This window comes from Schistocerca gregaria, chromosome 8 (assembly GCF_023897955.1).
Source record: "Schistocerca gregaria isolate iqSchGreg1 chromosome 8, iqSchGreg1.2, whole genome shotgun sequence".
NCBI classification, from domain to species: domain Eukaryota; kingdom Metazoa; phylum Arthropoda; class Insecta; order Orthoptera; family Acrididae; genus Schistocerca; species Schistocerca gregaria.
In genome coordinates, this window is record NC_064927.1 from 266381352 (window position 1) to 266402650 (window position 21299).

A 21299-nucleotide genomic window follows, 5' to 3' on the forward strand; every position below is an offset into this window, starting at 1 on the left:
GTGCACGTAAACAAAACTTCCCACTCCATAGACATTGTTCATGTTAATACAGTTTCTTTATTTTGATCCCTCTGTTTTTTTATTTGAATTTTAAATAAGGGACGATATTTTTCTGCACCCTGTAGTTTTTGGATTTGTGAAAATTATTCAGCATTGAAACTTTTGAACAACTATATTTTCCCAATTTATTGTTTTAATATTACACTTCACACCTATGAAGGGAAAACTGTTGTGTGGGCAGTCATCTGGTGGAGTGTCAGCTATAAAGTCTAGGAAGATCGTTACATTAATAAATATGGCAATGTAAAGTCATGGTGGAATGTAAGTAGTTGATGGAGTGAAGATTACAACTCACTGAATAGTATAGATGTTGAGTCATTGAAAAGGATGCAAACAAGACTGAAAACGTTACTAGCTTTTGAATGAATCCTTTTTACATTTACACGTACACAGTTGTCGACTGAGTTGAACGTAGGATCCAGGGCAGAAGTAGAGATGGCTGTGGGGCAGGGTTCTTGCAGAGATTGAGAACAGTTGCAATGCATCCTTTAATTCCAGACTCCTGTTGGCATCAGTGTCTGAATCCCCAATGCCCCCATACCCACTTCCACTCCTGCCCTAGGGCCCTAACTTCACTCCTTCTGCACATACACCCTAATCCCTACAGTCTCCCCTTCCTCTGTTCAGTCTCCACTTCATCTGTTCAGTCTCCCCTTCCGCTGTTCAGTCTCCCCCTCTAAAGTCACTCCTCTACATCATTGTCATCATCATCATCATCATCATCATCATCATCATCATGCATTACATGCATGCAGGTACGTGTGTCATATTCCTATGCCATGCACTTTCAGCCTCTCACTTGCAGTCATCAGCCACCCTTTCCTAACCCTCCCTCTAGCCCCCAGTGTGCTTTATCACCATCACCATCACCATCGTCATCATCGTCATCATCATCTCAGCCTCTTCTCACTCATGTGGGGTCGGCATTGCTTTGCTGGATCCTTCTCTTCCATAAATGCCTATCCAGTGCTTCTTCTGTGAGTCATCCTTTCTCCCGTAGGTCCCCTGCTACATTGTCTTTCCATCTCAGTTTCGGTCTTCCTCTTCTCCTTGGTCTTACGATTTCTAGTTCTTCAGTTCTTCTCCCCACGTAGTACTCCCTTCTTCTCAGCAAATGTCCATACCGTCTTAGCCTACTTTCTTGGATTGTCTTCCATATGGGCTTCACTTTCACTGTTCCCCTGATGTACTCATTCCTTAGTCTATCCTTTTGTGTCACTACACTCGTCCACCTTAACATTCTCATTTCTGCCACTTCCATCTTTTTCTCTTGGACTTTTGTAATTGGCCAAGTTTCTGCGCTATGCAGCATCGCAGGCCACACCACAAACTTGTAATGCTTTCCTTTCATTCTGCAGCTAACCTTGTCACACAGGACTCTGCTTCAGTTTCCTCCAGTTTGTCCATCCACTTTTTATTCTGTGCTGTATTTCGGCCTCCAGTACTCCATCACTTTGCATGTAAGACCCTAGGTTTTTAGATTTATTGACCAGCGTCAGTTGTTCTCCTTGTAGGTTAACATATATATCTTTGGCATCCTTGGTACACATATACTCGTGTTTTCATCCTGCTAATTCTCATTCCCCTTTCCTCTATAGCACTCCACTGTTCAAGCTTGTCTTGAAGCGCCTCCTGGGTGGGTTCACAGATTACAACATCATTGGCAAACATCATGATTCAGGGTGCCCCAATGGGTCTTGTTCTCTCTGATTCCACCCAGTACAACCCCTCACTCTAGCCAAGCTAGAGAACTGCAGTGCTATTATGCTTTTTAGTCAGTTGTCAGTCTTGTTTTTGTGCCTTTTGATGACTAAACGTCTTTACTAATTGGTGAGTTGTTAGCTGTACTTGTAAGTTATTAAGATCATTAATAGTTTAGACTGTAGATTCTTGAGATATTGTGTCACTGCAATAATAATAGACCATGTGGCAAATCCCGCTCCCAGGACAGAAAGAGATCCATGACGTACAGGTACGCAGGGGAGACTGTTACCTAACACGCATCAAAGTGAAGTTCAGCTCCCAAGAGAATTTTCTGTAAGAAAACTCCCCTGCTGAAATTTGACACAAAAAAGAGCTCTGACTCTGGAGTGAAAGCGGCTTGGGAAAAACAACTGGAAAAATTTCCTCAAAAAAATCACAAAAAAAGCACAAGCCCTCATTCCTCTGAAGAAGAACACTAAGCACCTATGGTGGGACACTGATTGTGAGAATGCACTCGTCACCAGGAAATTGGCATACCAGAAATACAATAGTAACAAGTCCCCAGAAAATTTACAGGTGTTCAATGAAACACAAAAGATACCAGCAAAAATTATTAGACATTCCTAGAGGAAATACCTGAAGAAACAGCTATAGAGGACAACTTCTGCAACTACAACGCAAGAGACTTCTATGGGACGTTTGCAGAGCACATCAGAGGATACACACACCGAACCTCTGCTTTAGAAATAGTGATGGAAAATTGGCACTGACGGATTAGGAGAACTGTAAGGTGCTGGCACAGTACTTCTCAGAACTTCTCAATGGTCCAGAACCCACAGAGATTTCCAGAGGAAGAACCTACAGACAGACACACAGACTCAGTACCCCCGACACAAGAAGTAGTCCACAGGCACATCCTCAGCCTCAAAAACAGCAGGACATCTGGTGAAGACAGCATAGTGGCCGAACTACTGAAAAACCTCAGACCAAACTCACTCAGAGAACTCACACAGATCATCACAGGTGTATGGACATCAGAAAAGTTGCCAGACGACTGGAAATGCGCACTGATTCACCCTTTGCACAAAAAGGGTGACCCCACAGAGGTGAACAATTACAGGGGAATCTCGCAAGTACAAATCACATACAAGGTACTTGCAGCATGCCTACTCCAAAGAACACGGAACCAACTGGAACATAAGATCGACGAGATGATGATGATGACGATAATAATAAAACAACTTCAGAGGGAAATATTCTCAGAAAGCCCCATGAATTAGGTGTCATGAACATGCTCCCATATTTAATTCATCCTTTCTCTCCCAGATTTACTTTAGATATTGAGCTAATAGTTTTTTCTGCTTATTTTGAATGAATGGGTGGGGGGTCTGCCTAGACAGTTGTCTGATTCTGCAAGTAAAGACAGTTGTTTGATACTGCAAGTAATAGTATAACTTCTAAGATGTGGAGTATGTTTCACCTGCTCTTTTCCATGCCAAATTTTCTATACCTCACTCTTCGTCAAGACCCACAGCAGAGTCACAGAAACATTGTGACTAATTGGAGAATATAAATGTAGTCTTCAGTATTCCAGAGAAAGAAATTGACTTTCGAGATACTGGGGGAAGCAACCTTTCCTTTTGTTTTCATTGATGCAAAATTAACATTCATCAAACTTCATAATGAGTTACTACTGCTATTTTTTAAGTGTCTCACAAATTTTTAGGAATTATCTCTACAGCAGTACATGAGAGCTGAAACATGCCCTGCTGGAACTACTCTGGAATTGAACCATTGTTTGTTTTGACTGTTTGGGTTCCATAAGGCAAAGTGTTCATTGGGGTACAAACTATAATTCATTTACAAAATGTGGCAAAAAGTAGGTACCCAATGATGACATGACTAGATGAGTTCCAGTAATTTAGAAAATAGAAGTTGTGGTGATTCCTAATTTAGGGCAGATATAAATAAATACTGCTTATCTTTCTAATCTTTACTGTTATTGAAGGGGAACAGTATGAAGAAAAGAAAACGAAAATGCACTTTCCAAAGCAGTAACTAAGCTACACCTCAGTCTTCTTCTCCAGTCATTGAATGTAATTATACCTCTTGGCGTTACATTAAAATCTCTGTGGTTTGTGTTATTTTTGCTTTATTGTAAATGTGTGGCCACGAAATTGTATTATGTAGTGTGCATGTATGCATTCTTGGTATACTAAATGTTTATTAAGTTGATGTAGCCAAAACCTGGGGATCCACAAAGCTTGTTTTGTCGGTAGTTTGCTCCATAAATATTGTAACTGCATTCCATAGTGGGTGATGGGTAATGCCATTGTAGTTTGATTGTGATTTTGCTTGGTATTTTTTTATTACAGTCACATTTCAGCCTTCGCAGTATAAATTCATAACAGCTAAAGACATGAATGATTGCAATACCTAATAAATGGATAAAGGGTGTTCTGCACACAGAGTTTTGTCTAGTCTACTAATGAACATTAAGCACAAAAAATTGGGTATGCTTTTGTTCTTCCTTGCCTCTATCTCCTTAAGTAGAATGAAACATTATTTCAGAAATGAAGTTTGAATATGAGTAATTTGTAGTTGCATTTACAATTATTTCTCTCTACACTTAAAACTCTCTGCTGTTTCTGTACTTCTGCTATTATTAATTACTTAATACTACACCATAAAGTGATGTCACAACAAACAATCTAGCACTCAGGAGACTATTGTATAATCATTTAATTTCCTGTGAACAAATGACTATTTTTGGTGCTAATTTAAGATGAAAAGGTGGGTGTTACAGAAATATCTGTGCTAGTTGGTCGGTTCACCTGTATCTTCTGTCAACTCTTCATATACCCATTTCATGGGTTACTTCGAGGAACAGCAGAAAAATGAAGTTTATTGGCAGTTAAAAGAATCAAGCCTACTGTAAATAACACAATGTACAGTTGCATTTTTTATTAGTAACAGTATTGCATCAGCCTCATTTCACAGTTTATAAAGGACTGTCAAGAAAATTTATGGGTCCATTCCTACAGTGATAAACTACAAAGAGGTATCATTGTAAACATTGTGTTTTATTTTGTGTCTTCTTTTCCAGAAAACATTTTCTCCTCCCCCTCCCCCTTTAAAACTGTTATATATTTGTGTCTACTTGACGGAAAATTATTTTGAATTAATGTGGAATTTTGTGTGGCACGTAATGGCACTTTTGGATGCCAGTAAGTGGTGTTTTTAACTGCTGTATATGAGCTTTCATCCTGTGTTGTGACTTACCTTCCTAGCTTATTTACTGAAGTTCAGCAAATACTAAACTTGACTGATTTTGCTTTCTGGCTTCCTAACCAACCCACGGTTCCTCCCTGCCTTGATGTGTCTGCAGATTATGGAATATGAGAATCGCATACGGCAGTACTCCACTCCGGACAAGGTGTTTCGTTATTTTGCTACCCTCCAGGTGGTTCATCCCAGTGGAGAAAATCATGAAATCTACATGACACCAGATGATTTCTTGAGATCGATGACTCCTGGCCTCAAACAGCCCGATGGTAAAAAATGGAAGTTGTGATTGGAAACTATTGCATTTATCCTGTAGCTTTTTGATGTTAGTTTGTGATGTAGTCCTGCCACATATGTCCTTACAAATCACACATATTTAGCCAACCAGAATACAGGAAAGAAATGTCAATGTTATGTACCTGATAAACAAAATTACACTAAGCACTGGGATTGGTGTCAGGAGGAAGGGGAAATAAAGTGACAGTTTTGTTTTGTTTCCTTCCCTTCTAACTAGAAGAATGTTTTTAATTTTTATATTGTGTTGTATGTTAATTCCAGAAAACTAACTGCATTTGCTCTTCTAGTGAAATGTTTCAGGTAGGCAAAAACACATTTCTTTCCTGAAATATTAAAGCCTGCCTAGCTTGTGATCATAATAATTATGCCTTTTTAGTCATTGTATTTAATGCTCATGCAGTGGCGCCAGTTATTAAGACTTTTGGCAGCAATGTGGTTCATTTTCTGAGTTATAAACCTAGACAGTAGCTAAAAACTGAACGTTATCATAAAAATGTTTAGTATAAAGGTAGACACACAGCATTTAATGGTGTCTGCATTGATACAAAAATTATTTTAGGCCTTTAAAGAAAAGAAATGTAACATTATTTTGAGATTGAACAGTAATCTTTCTATATATAAGATGCTTAAGTAAATTTCAAAACACAATAAACCAGAAAATGTAACAAAAAATCACACCACTCCATCTTTTCGCTAATGGTACAGCAATATCTTGAGATGTTCAAGAAGAAACAGGCAGTCATGGTTGCAAAATGGTTTTTTTATTTATTTAATTTGTGATTCATTTCATTCTCAAAGGAACATCATCAGACATCTTGACGAAAAAAAAAAAAAGTTTCTTCAATACAAATTTATGAGCCAGAAATCAGCTTTATTTAAGTGGCTATGCAGATTTATAGTTTATTCCTGGCTCATAAATTTGTACTGAGAAAACTTGTTTTCCCCCCAGATGTCTGGTGATGCTCCAGTGATAGGGAAATGCATCACAAATTAAATAGATAGAAAACCATTTTGCAACTGAGCCTGCCTACTCTTTCTTGAATGTAACTGAAGGTCATAGTATTTACTGCTAAGAAAAACAGAACTATTATAATTTTCAGTAGGCCTGCGTTGGACAAAACTATCTAATGCATGAAATGAACAGAAATATATATGTACTTCTTACACATTTTGTCACAAACATTGATTTTATTCATAATAATGGTATTTGCTACCACATTCACGACTCTGACATACAATTGTGATCTGCACACACAAAACAATGACAGGTTCTGAATTTTGTAGATGTAAATTTGTTCTTAGCTCTTCCACAAAGTGCACATTTTCCTCTCTTCCTTGCCGAAGAAGTTCTCTGTAGTTCCCAGTCTTGTGGGCTACACATCCTCAAAAAGTCTTCAAGTGTAGTGGCAGTGACACAGTAGTTGATTCAATAATTAGGTATGATTTCTTAAAGCCAATGGTAATTGCCTTGTCACTTGGAAATGCTGCATGTGCCACATAACTCATCAGCTGTGTCTGCTTCTCCTTTCGTCATATTATAATCTAAAATTATCATAGGCTTTCCTTTCTTTTCATCCAAGCTCCACCATGCACTGTTGGAAGTAGCAACAAATTGGAGCTTGTGAGACAAGAGTTATAGCTTTTTGAAAGGCACAAATGTTAAATGTTACAAGCAACTGCATGATGATTGTGTGATAGAAACTTCCTAGGCACTTCTCTTTTATTCTTAGGCAGTATAACAATAGTTGTGATACTTTTCTGTAGCAGAGAGAATGCTAATGAGTAATTGGTGTATTGATTATCAATTGTCAGATTTCTGTGTGATCCTGAAATTGGCTCTGTCAATCAGTTTGGAACATGAGTGGGTTTATTTGATTGACAGAGAGGCCCATATGATTGTTTCCCAAAGCAATCTTGTAAGTTAAGTTTCAGCTTCACAGGCATCACATAGAACATAATTTTTTATGTCAAACTTGACAGGTTTGTTTGGGACGTAAGACATGAAGCTGCATCTGCCTTGGAATTGTTCTAGCTTTTCATAGTTGTTATATATTCACTAGGGCTGTAGTAGCTTGAACAGTTTTGTGTAAATCAAGGATTTATCTTGTGGGTGCTAGCTTATTTTCCTCCCCCCCCCTCCCCCCCCCCCCCCCCCCAAATATAGAGTAAACCCAATAGTGCCATAATTTTCCATTTCGTTACTTCTCTGTGGTTACTGTATGTGGAATAATTAGTGTCAGCTGTGCTCTGCATTATATATAAGTTAGTACATGTAATTACTTCATCAATCATGTTATCATCTATCACGAGTGAGACACATTGCTTCTCTGACGTCGAACCCCTGGTGTTCCCTTTTGGACCAGGAAATTTTTTTAGGAATTCTTTTTCAGTGTTTTTTACTGACCTTTGTATGTAATTTTTGCTCCAGAGTGACACCATCTGTCCTCACAAAAAAATTTGCGTGGTCTTCTAAATCAGATTCATTGTCACTGAAATCATGTTCAGAATCCAAATTATGAATTACATCGTCTTGAATTATAATTTCCTCTTCATCATCTGATGAGTTCAGACAAACTTGATTAAGATGTTCATTAGCTGTAGAAAGAAGTTTTTCTGTTGCATCTGTTAGACCCATACCACATCTGAGACCTGAAGAGGAAATTATATACTGTAATAGAATAATACACATTTTCATATTTGTGATAATTTTATCGAGAGTTAAACTAATTTTTACAAAGTAAAGTTAATTTTTGAAGCATCCAAATATATAATTAAACTTTATACAATAAATAATTACTAAAAAGAATTACAAAATCAATTTACAAGGTTATGTAAATAAAATAGAAAGAAACTTCCACATGGGAAAAATATATTAAAAACAAAGATTCCAAGACTTACCAAGCGGGAAAGCGCCGGCAGACAGGCACAATGAACAAAACACACACACAGAATTACTAGCTTTCGCAACCGATGGTTGCTTCTTCAGGAAGGAGAGGGAAAGACGAAAGGATGTGGGTTTTAAGGGAGAGGGTAAGGAGTCATTCCAATCCCGGGAGCGGAAAGACTTCACTTAGGGGGAAAAAAAGGACAGGTGTACACTCGCGCGCGCGCGCACACACACACACACACACACACACACACACACACACACACACACACACACATATCCATCTGCACATACACAGACACAAGCAGACATATTTAAAGGCAAAGAGTGCCTTTAAATATGTCTGCTTATGTCTGTGTATGTGCGGATGGATGTGTGTGTGTGTGTGTGTGTGTGTGTGTGTGTGTGTGTGTGTGTGCGCGCGAGTGAGTGTACACCTGTCCTTTTTTTCCGCCTAAGGGAAGTCTTTCCGCTCCCAGGATTGGAATGACTCCTTACCCTCTCCCTTAAAACCCACATCCTTTCGTCTTTCCCTCTCCTTCCTGAAGAAGCAACCATCAGTTGCGAAAGCTAGTAATTCTGTGTGTGTGTCTGTGTGTTTTGTTCATTGTGCCTGTCTGCCGGCGCTTTCCTGCTTGGTAAGTCTTGGAATATTTGTTTTTAATATAATTTACAAGGTTAATTAGATATAATATGAAACAATTTAAATCTTACCTGACAGGCAGTGTGGTGCAAATCTCCACCAGTCACACACACTCTAATAAAACTTTATTTAGATAGACACAGCTAAGCACTGGAAAGTCAGAAACTTCAGTGAATAGGTAAAACAAAAATAGAGCATCTTCATTATTGCAATGAAAATTAGCATTAAAAAAGAAAAAAAACTTGGTAGCATATTTGCACAAGCACTGCCGATGTTTTCATCAGTGTTCACAAACTTCTGTTGCATGTGAGTTAAGTTTTGCATTCCAAATCCATTTTGTAATGTTGAGTTAAACAGAAAATGTTCTGCACCCTTCTTTGTAGATGCTCTTCATTAAGCTTTATTTTAATTCTGTAGTTCATTGATTCTTTGCTCTGATTGTTGCCATCATCATATTTAAAGTACCAGGGAGGCAGGTTGCTAGCCTTACTTGCCCCGAGTCCCATTGGGTTTTACCCCTAACGGCTGAGGGACTAACCGGTGGATTTGGTAGTCTATGCCGTATGAGCACAAAGGTGACCATGACTCAGAATATGTCTGAGATGCCCTGCCTCATTCCAAAGTAACTGGTATCTCGACTGTCGGGACCACTTACTTGGTCACTCATACGTTGCTCGTGGTGAACTAGGACATGACTACAGGAACCCACACCATGAACCATGGGAAAACTGCTGGTGAATCCTGTGGATGCCTTGGGCAGATGGAGGGAATATTTTGAAGAGTTGCTCAATATAGGTGAAAATACGATCAGTAATGTTTCAGATTTCGAGGTAGAATGGGATAGGAATGTTGATGGAAATAGGATCACATCTGAGGAAGTGGAGAAAATGGTCAATAGATTGCAGTGCAATAAAGCAGCTGGGGGTGGATGAAATTAAGTCGGAACTCATCAAATACAGTGGAATGTCAGGTCTTAAATGGCTACGCAGGATAATTGAATTGGCCTGGGAGTCGGGACAGGTTCCATCAGACTGGACAAAAGCAGTAATCATACCAATCTTTAAACATGGAAACAGAAAAGATTGTAACAACTACAGAGGTATCTCTTTAATCACCGTTGTAGGTAAAATCTTCTCAGGTATTGTTGAAAGGAATGTGTGAGTATTAGTTGAGAACCAATTGGATGAAAATCAGTGTGGGTTTAGGCCTCTTAGAGGTTGTCAGGACCAGATTTTTAGCTTACAGCAAATAATGGAGAAGTGTTATGAGTGGAACAGGGAATAGTATCTATGCTTTATAGATCTAGAAAAGGCATATGACTGTGTTCCTAGGAGGAAGTTATTGTCTGTTCTACGAGATTATGGAATAGGAGGCAAACTTTTGCAAGCAATTAAAGGTCTTTACATGGATAGTCAGGCAGCAGTTAGAATTGACGGTAAATTGAGTTCATGGTTCAGAGTAGTTTCAGGGGTAAGACAAGGCTGCAACCTGTCTCCGCTGTTGCCCATATTATTTATGGATCATATGTTGAAAACAATAGACTGGTTGGGTGAGATTAAGATATGTCAACACAAAATAAGCAGTCTTGCATATGTGGATGACTCAGTTGTGATGGCAGATTCGATTGAAAGTTTGCAAAGTAATATTTCAGAACTAGATCAGAAATGTAAGAACTATGGTATGAAGATTAGCATCTCCAAAACGAAAGTAATGTCAGTGGGAAAGAAATATAAACGGATTGAGTGCCAAATAGGAGGAACAAAGTTAGAACAGGTGGACAGTTTCAATTACTTAGGGTACATATTCTCACAGGATGGCAACATAGTGGAAGAACTGGAAGTGAGATGTAGCAAAGCTAATGCAGTGAGCGTTCAGCTATGATCTATTCTCTTCTGCCAGAAGGAAGTCGGTACCAAGACTAATTTATCTGTGCACCGTTCACTCTTTCGACCAACTTTGTTGTATGGGAGCGAAAGCTGGGTGGATTCAGGTTACCTTGTCAACAAGGTTGAGGTTACGGATATGAAAGTAGCTAGGATGATTGCAGGTACTAGTAGATGGGAACAATGGCAGGATGGTGCCCACAATGAGGAAATCAAAGAAAAACTGGGAATGAACTCAATAGATGTAGCAGTCAGGGCGAACAGGCTTAGAAGGTGGGGGCATGTTACACGCATGGGAGAAGCAAGGTTACCCAAGAGACTCATGGGTTCAGCAGTAGAGGGTAGGAGGAGTCGGGGTAGACCAAGGAGAAAGTACCTGGATTCGGTTAAGAATGATTTTGAAGTAATAGGTTTAACATCAGAAGAGGCACCAATGTTAGCACTGAATAGGGGATCATGGAGGAATTTTATAAGGGGGACTATGCTCCAGACTGAATACAGAAAGGCATAATCAGTCTTAAATGATGATGATGATGATGATGATGATGATGATGATGATGATGATAATGATTTCATTGATTCTTATCTCCTCCTCCTACCAACAGCATCTGATTGTCAGGGCTACCATGTTTGTGTTAGTGATTTAACATTCTAGAAACTGCATGTAATTACAGATAATCTGAATGGTGTGTATTGTAATGTTGTACAAACACAGTATCAGAATTTCAGACCGTAACTTTATCCAGTTTCCACTTGAGGGATATGCTAAGACACCGAATGATGTAGAACTTAGTGCTTAACACACTTAATCAAGAAGTACATTAATGCACAGTCTAGCATGGAGTGTACATCTGTCAAATAAACATTAGTCTGGCAAGAGCCCTGGTGTGCTGGCTTATATACAGCTGAGTGGCACATGGTGCAGCACTTGCTGTGCCATCTGTGCCAGTGTGTGTGAGCTCTTTAGGCAGGCCCTGGAGCCGTATGCTGTTTAATTGTGTGCGCTGTCTGTATAAGTTTACAACAGTGTAATACAAGGCAAGATCAGAAAGTCTTACTCAATGTTTTTTTTTTTCTCTCATGGTATTGCAGCTGGAATGTTGAAATTTTATGATGATACAGTTTGAAATTTTTGCTGCAGAGGGTGTTTTTATTTCATTTGCAACTCTAGCAAGAGAAGCCTGGGCTACAAAACATACACTTGTTACTGTCATCCATTTGTGAAGAGCAACGAAGTGTAGTTCAATATTTGTAGGCCAAAAGGCACAAACCAAGTGAAATTCATAAAGGGGATAACTGTATGGAGCTCAGCAGTGTCCATAAGTGATGTGCATTCTTCCAAGAGGGCCGTGTGAACCTTAATGATTTGTCCAGTCTGGCAGCTGGTAATAGCTGCAACCCTGTGAAATGTTGGAGCTATTGAGGCAGCAGTTTTCAATGACTGGCATGTGAAACTGTGAACATTATCACAGCAGTTCAATATTTCCTATTGTGTGGTGTACGCTATTGTTCATGACGTGTTGAAATCTTGTGAAGTTAGTGCTTGTTGGGTGCCTAAGAACCTGACAGACAGCCAGAAGCACCAGTGAATGACGACAAGGTTGGATCAGTTAACACATTGTGCCGCAGGAGGGCATGACTTTCTAGAGGGAATCGTCACTGGTGAAGAGTCGTGGGCATACCACTACATGTCAGAAACATATGGCTAATGAAGTGCAAGGCATAATGTAAAAACATTTAATAAACAATGCAGTTTAAGAAGTAGTATTTAGTTGTGACCTTGCACCTTAAAATAGCTCCAGAGCTGAAACTGCGATAGTAAAACAAATGAATGATAAAAACTTAGTCTGATTAATGGTGGCAATGATTTCATTTAAAGGTATGTTATGACTGTTGTTCCTAGTTAAGGAAAAATCATCATATGATATCATTTCCTTGTTCTAAAGCCTGGTACATACAACAGTGAAAGAAAGTGAACGTGAGTGAACTAACGTAAAGCCTGGTGTGCACAGCAGCATATGGAAGTGAACAAAAGTGAACTAGCATTCAGACAGATCAACACTGTTCACAGGAGAGAACACAAGAGGACGAGCATAACTTGCCAAACCTGCTAACAGTACATATTTTTTTAATAACCCTCTCACATTTTACACGATAACAGCACTAGTTATAAAAAAGATGTGAATATTTTGTGTAGAGGTACGTGTTCTGCCTGCTGCTTTTGATGAAGGAAGCAAAAAGGAGTAGTTAAATAAGTATGTAGGTGTCTGAATTCCTATGCAATTGCAAATTATGTCAAGATAGCACACTTAAAGCTGAATTGCAGCTCCAGACTTGTTTAGCATAACTCTGAATCTTTGCATGTACATCAGTCGAAGCTTTCACCTGTTCCTCATTATACTCAAGGAGGAAATTTAAAATCAAAGCATTAATTGCTGATTAATCAGCAAAAAGCTGTTCACAAACAAAACAGTGGAAAATGCTAGCACCAAAGCAGAGAGGACACGAGTTTCTTTTGATGCTTCACTAAAAGACCAGCAACTAGCTGACCACCAGCAAATGAATGCGTATTGAACACGATGGAATGTTTTCTTGTGCTCACCCACCATTTACACCTCGCTCTGGTGAAAACCAGGCTCAAGGGAGCAATTCATTAGTGCTCTCTGCGATTTCTTCTATCATGTGGTGTCTGTTTGATGAGCATTTACATGATAATTAATGGAAGGAACATGACAGAACGAGAATTTCATCATGTGCACACTTGCAAACATTGAAATTATGCGTTCACTGTTAAGTTGTTTCTTGCACTAAAGAGAAAATAACATTTTAGACAGGATTTGTTTCACTTAAAAAGCAAAAAAGTCACATAAAGGAAGAGATTAGAAATTGGTTGATTCTGAACATTTTCTAAAAAATTGGAAGCATTGTGGATAGCTAGCGAACTATGACTCAAACACAACTGAATGTCGTTTGCTCAAACTTACGTACCATTTACAGATTAGAGAATGCAGTTTGCGCTAATGTTTGTTTGCTTAGTATCAACCAGGCATAGACACAACATTCTCAGAATTTAAGGACTGATATGTAATGTAGAAAAGCCTCTTGTATGCATGCTAATTTATGTAACGATCTGAAAATGAAAGTATTTAAAGTAGTGCAAAAACTTTGAAAGTAGAGAGATCTGTTTGCAAACCCATGACAAAAAATTACTGTTTATGAAGCGAACGCTGCTTAAACTATCAAGGTTATTAATGAAATATGAATATATAGTTTTGCATTCTCTCTGAGAGACAGTTACGAGGGTGGTTTTATGAGTCTGGTAAATTCCCACAAAAGAATTTTTGTTGCATCTTAATGGTTGGTAAACTTCACTATTCCGAGGATCATACCAAGAATTTCAGTGGTGTCAGCGTAAAGGTGTCTGTATTGGCCACATAGGAAACCATTGACAAAATCCATAATATGGTAATGCAAGGGCACAGAATAAAAATTCATGATATTGTTGAGACTGTAGGCATGTCAGCTAAGTGAGTGCATAATATCCTGCTAGAAGTAGTGCCTATGAAGAAGCTGTATGTGAGGCAGGTGCCGCAAATGCTCACGGTCAACTAAAAGTGTATCCAACACAACATTTCATTCATGTCTGGCTGTGTCTAATCACTGTGTTCAAGACTTCTTGCACCGATTTGTGACTGCTGTTGGAACCTGCTCCATCATTTCACACCAGAGTCAAAATGGCTGTCAGATCAATGGACCAAGGCTGGTGAAAGTGCACGAAAGAAGGCAAAGACCATTTTGTCAGTTGGTAAGTTGATGGCCACTGTTTTTTCAGATTCCCAAGGAATAATCCTTGTAGATTACTTGGAAAAAGGCAGAATCATAACTGGACCCTATCATGCTGCATTGTTGGATAGTTTGAGACTTTTGGCTGAAGAAAGACCAATGTCGTCATGCAAAAACTTGCTGTTTCACCAGGATAATGCATCATTCGACACATCAGTGATAGCAATGGTGAAAGTGCATGGATTGGGCTTTGCATTATCTCTCGACCAACCCTATTCACCAGACATAGCCCCAAGTGATTTCTTCCTGTTCACTAATTTTGGCTTGCTGGGAAGAATTTTTGTTTAACTGAGGATTTTAAATCACTTTGCTAAATGCAAATTATGTTACAGTTGCAGAACTATATTCAAAGACAAGTTTCTTAAAACTTTCTCAGAACTTAAGGTATGAAAATGCTATGTAGTTTGTTTACATTGTGTTGAAGTGACAAATAAAAATCGGTACACTACACTAATCCAGTTCATTGTATTTCCTTCATCATTCTGCCCCATTTAACTCAAAGGAGATAACGTGTTTAATCTGAGCAAAACAGTACTGTTCGTGACAGTAGTAGAGGTGTTGACAGTATATTGAAGATGTTTAAAGTATCACAATAATTTTTTTAGTAGCATTCTTGAATACACAGATGTTCAGTGCATAGATGAAATTACAGTCATTTACATTGAATTGTAATCAGGTGTAAAATGTGGTTGTGGTTAAGAATGGCTAAAGAAATAGTTACAAAGGAAGCCAAAACTGTTTCTTAAGCTTGTTTAGTGCCTAAGTGAGAAAATTTATGGTCATTATAATTTAGCTAATGCCAGTACATCCACTATGCACAATAGAGGCTAATGTTGATAGTGTCAGGACATGACACCCAATGGTACTCACATTGTACTTACTACAGGAATTGTGCTCAAATCATTTACTTGATTAGCAGTTGTAATGAGCCGTATGCACATATTACTCATCATTTTAATTTTTATATGGTGCAGTGAAATCAGTGTGTGGTGTTGTAGATGTTCATTTCAATGTCAGGCAGGAGCAGTCGGATGTAAAACACAGGAAACAAAACAGTAGTGGGTGCCTGTATAGTTGGACCATCCACAGTTGTGTAGCACAGCAGCTCATGGATGATTGCTTATATTCAGATAAATTTAATCATACTGTTTCTGACATCTGATAAACAGAAATCATCGAGAATCACTATGATCTTATTGGCAAGTGATTAACAACAGTAAAGAGTGAAGCAAGAAACAAATTACTGAGACACCTGTAACAAATTTTCTATAAGACTTCGAACTGAAAACCAGTTGGCTTCTGACAGTTACCTATTCTTTGTTTATACGTGCATTGGCACAAAATTCAAAGAAGTTGAGAAGAATTTGAGAGCTTTTAATGTAACATAGCACATGGAGATACTGTTACCTCCATAATCCAGGGCGACATGTGTGTAAACCATAAAACTGAATAAATGTGACGATTTATCAGAAAGCCTTTATGGCAGTGCATCTTGCACACAAGCACTACATCAGTGGAAATGTTAATAAGCATCCACTTTTCGTTCATTTCATTTATTTATTCTACACATAACTGTAAGAAGTATCCCTACAGCAGAAATAATTTTTGACTGTTGAATTACAAAAGTTAATCGGTGACTTCCATTCTTCAATTACAGTCGGCTTTGGTGTAAATGTATTGGCTTGCAGTGCACTGGCCTTCTGCTTAATGCCAACAAATCCATTCTCAAACACTTCACTGTAGAAATAGCATTGCTAGCTCCGTGACACATATCAGTCAGTGAGCATCATAGCACTGCCTGCAGCACCTGTTGTCTGATGGAAAAACTATATATGCAGTTGACTGTTCCACCATAAAGGACAGTCAGTCTATTTATTCTGTGATCTGGGCCAGTATGTATGAAAAAAATTCAGAGCAATTCAGTCTGCCAGGAAAGTGCTTGTGACAATGTTCTGGGATATGCATGGTGTATTAGCGGTGGGTTTTGCTGAACATAGGACCACTACAAATGCTGCAGCCTACATTAAAACTTTGGTTAAGTTGCATTATCTCCTTCATGATAAATACAACAGTAAAGCTGACAATGTCAAACTTCATTGTGGCAATGCTTGGCCACATGTTACTGCTCCTATTCACGAGAAAATCACCAAATTTGGGTGGGAGGTACTCCAGCTTCCACCTTACAGTCCAGACCTCGCACTGTCAGACTTTCATCTGTTTTGTCCCATGATGATATTTCTGGGCAGCCAACGATTTGCAACAGATGCAGAAGTGAAATCAGCAGTCCTCAGATATCTATACTCCAACCAAACAGACTTCTACGAACAGGGCATATTCAAACTGCTACCACAATGGGAGAAATGTGTTCAGAACATTGGTGGCTAGAAAAGTAGATAAAAGATGTAAGTCCACTTGTCATTTTTGGTTTTGTTACCTATTAAACATTTTGATTATGAAATTATTGTGCGCTACTTTCCAGTTTTCGCTGGCCGCAGTGGCCGAGCGGCTCTAGGCGCTTCAGTCTGGAACCGCGCAACCGCTATGGTTGCAGGTTCGAATCCTGCCTGGGACATGGATGTGTGTGAACTCCTTAGGTTAGTTAGGTTTAAATAGTTCTAAGTTCTAGGGACTGATGACCTCAGATGTTAAGTCCCATAGTGCTCGGAGCCATTTGAACCATTTTTTTCCACTTTTCCTTCATATATTGCTTTACTACCAAGGCAGATTTTACTCCCAAGGCAAAATTTCGATTATTGTTGTTGAATGAAGTGGTGAATATTGTGAATTCTAAAGCTATTGTGCTTGTAAATATATTTTTTCATACAGTGCTTCTGACCTACTGCCACCACGCCAAGTACCAAGAGCTCTGACGACAGGCCAACAGTCCTAAAGAGAAACAGTGTTTCCTAGTAATATTTATGACTGTTCATGAACAGATGAAGGTAGTTGCTAAACAGAAAAAAACCCTCAACTCTTTTGTGTTGTTTGATATGGTTCACCGTGTTCTTACATCTAACCGCGTATCATTAGTCTTTGTAATGTATGGAAATTTTAATACAAAAATATCTTCCCAATTCATTTTACACATTCTTCTTGCATTCTATGTTTCATACTTTCTCTTTGTGCCTCTGATGTTTAAACTTAATATATAAGGTGGCACAGGCAAAGTGGAAATTTTGAACATTAGTGTTGTCAACACTAGCAGTGAAAGTTGTTTGGAACTGATATGTAGTTGTAAGTATGTTGCCATTAAGTAAGCATGCAGCATTGGAATGGCACAAAATGTTTTATCGCTGAGAAAGGATTTTTAAGCAACGTGATAATGTGATTACTGCACAGAAGGTATTTCGACAGTGTTAACCAGCTAGTTCATCTTTGACATGCCCCATTTGCTCATGCAATTACAATGTGGGGACATAATTTTGAAGAAACTTATTCAACCTTGAAAAAGAAGCCTTCAGGCAGAATTTGGACAGTACATACCTCGAGAACTTTGCAGCTGTTTCCATTTGGAGAAGCTCTTGCCACTATGTTCAACATCATGCATGTCTGCTAGTGGTTGGGTGATGAAGAGTACAAGTAATACTGCACACACTGAAGACTGGGTAGCAATTAAATGTACAGGACCTTGTGTCACATACAGAATTTAGTGAATGGCTGTTAGCTAAAATCATTGAGTCCGCCAATTTTCTTAACAACATACATCCACTGTAATGGATACATTAACAAACAGAATTTCTGTTTGTGGCCACAGGAAAATCCTTGAGAATTTCACAAGCTTCATTACACAGTGTTGCAGTATGCAGTTGCAGTATGGTGCAGTGCTGCAGTAAGGTGTGCTGTATCATGTCATGGTGTTGTATCCTTTTTGAGTGTAGGATAGCGTTGCAGCAATACGTAACATCCGCTCAGTATGTTGATATGCTTTTGAGACATTCTGTACACTGATATTCTGTACATCGAGACATTGAAAACATATTTTCAGCAGGATGGAGCCAATTCACATACTGCCCAACAACCAGCGAAAGGCATGTAATTTCATGTAATAGTGACATTTCATGGCCTGCGAGATCCCCTGATCATAGTGTGTCTAAATTCTTCCTGTGGAGACATCTTAAAAACAAAGAAGTGCACATATCATGCAACTATCCATGAACTGAAACAAGGTTGAAGAAGAAATCACTACCACACTCCAAGGCACGCTCCACTGAGCATCCCAGAGTTTCCATAACAGGGTATTAGAATGCGAACACCAAAATGGAGCACATCTTTCTGATATCATCTTTAAAAAGTGAAGATACAGTTTGTGCCTTTCACAATGAAAACCTAAATTAAATATTGCATAAATGCACTTTCCTGTGTTTATTACAGCAAATTACATTACTTTAAAATTTCTCATTTCCCTGTGCTACCCGGTATTGTCAAATTTTCTATTTTTGTTGCACATTGGCAGTGAAACCATAGCAGTTACTCCTTACACATCATCATTTCAGCATTTGAAAAAATTCTGAAAAGTAGGCTAATAGTTAACATATTTCCAGTGTTAGAGGAATGAATAACCACATGTTAAAGATGAAATACTAAATGCCAGTGGTGGCGAGTGATCATATGTTAATGTGCAGCTGAACACTTTAAATATTGCACTAAAATCACCCCATTTATCTTTGAATGCAAGCCGGAAACACACAAAAATTTTGCCATTTCTCTTCGAATGCATGATGGTATGCAAATAAAACAGAGGAAAACATTTTGTAACACTCTCTCTGTGATAACTATAAATCATTGTCAAGTGTGGAAATGATGCGAGTCCCACTATGAAGATCTCGGAGAAAGGTAGCAGCTGTCTGTTTTTAACTGTACGTGCTCCGATGGGACATCATCTCGGCTGGCACTAGGGTGCTACGTTGCTTCAGTACCACACCAGTAATTTGCTTTGGGAGTGCGTGTAAAGCATTGTGTCAGCATAAGTGAAAAATTCAGTAGATGGTCTGCAAAGACGGCCTTTTCCAGTAGATATTTTGAGGAGAAAAATGAGAGCTTTAATTTCTTAAAATTTTTCATCTGAGTAGGCCATATGACAAGGTAAAACACTGAAGAGTGTGACGAATCTTTTTAGCAGCATTTTACATGTCATTACAATGCTCAAGAGCATAGATTGGCAATATGTTTTAATTCCACTGCTATAACCCTCCTCCCGAGAGGCATGGACAGCAAGGAATATACATATCTCGTCCTGATGTTGGCCGAGTAGTGATGCTGCACATTGTGGGGTAGAAAGCTAGTATCTACTTGGGAAAGAGTAGTGTATTGGCACTGTTAAGAGCAAAGTGAAATTGTGTCTGTTATTAAATCAGTAAATACAGTGCTTGACAATTGTTAAGGAACAATGCCAATTGCTACAGAAAAGCTGACAATTGCTGCAGAACTGTTGCCAGTTCCCGCAAATGCAGAACAGCTGCCAACAGCCTCCAATTGCTGTGAATACTTGACCAGTGAAATTGAAAGGAAATGTGTAGGGTGGGATGTGTTAAACTGCAGCAGAGCCTGTGCACAAACACTCTGTTTGCATTCGACAGTTCATGCATTATGGTGTCTGGTGAAGGTTTTTGTGGAATCAATTAGTGCAAAATTCCGTGTGGTACGGTGTCATATCCGCAAGATGACATTTGCGTGCTTACAATCGTGAATAAGAAGTTGCACAGATAAAGCCATCCAAGTGTCAATAACGTTGACACAATATGGGTGTGCCCATAAGTGTCATTTGATGATTTAAAAAAAAACTGCTGAAAGTGGAAATTCTATGCAAAAGCATGCCAGTGGTCAAATATGGACTACCACACTAAGAGGATCAATATGTAGCCCTAGTTGCATAAAGGAATGGACATATCACTCTTGGGCAGATTGCTGCATAAGTTGACCACTGTTGGTACACTTGTCTCTGCCAGAACCATTTCAGGACTATTAAAGCAGGTTGATTTGTATGCTCATAAACTTATTAAATGCATCCTATTTCAACCCTGCCACCAAGCGACCATTGGTATTAAGGAGCATGTTGGTTAGGAACAGCAACAATGGTCCAGAGTGATGTTCTTCAATGAATCCCAGTTCACTGTGTCATGTGCCCCCCCCCCCCCCCCCTCCCAGTTAGTGTGGGGAGAGAGAGAGAGAGAGAGAGAGAGAGAGAGAGAGAGAGAAAAGCAAAATCACATGTTATATACCACAGAATGTTCATGAATGTTATCAGTATGGCCTAGTTGTTATGATATGGGCAGGCACATGCACAATGGCCAAACACTGACGTATCTATTGTCCATGTCTTTATGGGTGTGGTGGAACCCAACTTTCTTTTTATGGATAACAGTGCCTGCCCAAACAGGACAGCTGAGGTGTCAAATACACTGGAAGGTGAAGATATTGAACATATGGAATGGCCTGCATGCTCTCCGGACCTAAACCCTATATAGCATGCCTGAGATGCTCTTGGCAGATGTGTTTCTCAATGCACATCCCCTCCCCAAACTGCAAGAACTGAAAAATTCCTTGAGCCTTGAGAGAGGAGTGGGCAATATCCCCACCCCAAGGGCTTCTCAACAGTTTGGTAGCCAGCATGAAATAACAGGTACTAAATGTGCATTAGTGCCTGAGGAGGGCATATTTCTTACTGAGAGTCAGATATCAACCTTTATGTTGGGAATCT

General features: G+C 39.0%; 1 protein-coding gene across 8 annotated transcripts in view; it reads left to right on the plus strand.

Moving 5' to 3' along the window:
- LOC126284372 (calcium uptake protein 1 homolog, mitochondrial) overlaps positions 1–21299 on the plus strand; it is a 613419-nt gene that overhangs the window by 452952 nt on the left and 139168 nt on the right. For 5 of the 8 annotated variants that reach the window (XM_049983246.1, XM_049983245.1, XM_049983250.1 and 2 more), the window contains exon 4: positions 5153–5318. The exons of the other annotated variants lie outside the window; for them this stretch is intronic. In XM_049983246.1, the coding sequence (XP_049839203.1) occupies positions 5153–5318 (166 nt within the window). The remainder of the gene's footprint in view (positions 1–5152; positions 5319–21299) is intronic. 8 annotated transcript variants of the gene reach the window in all.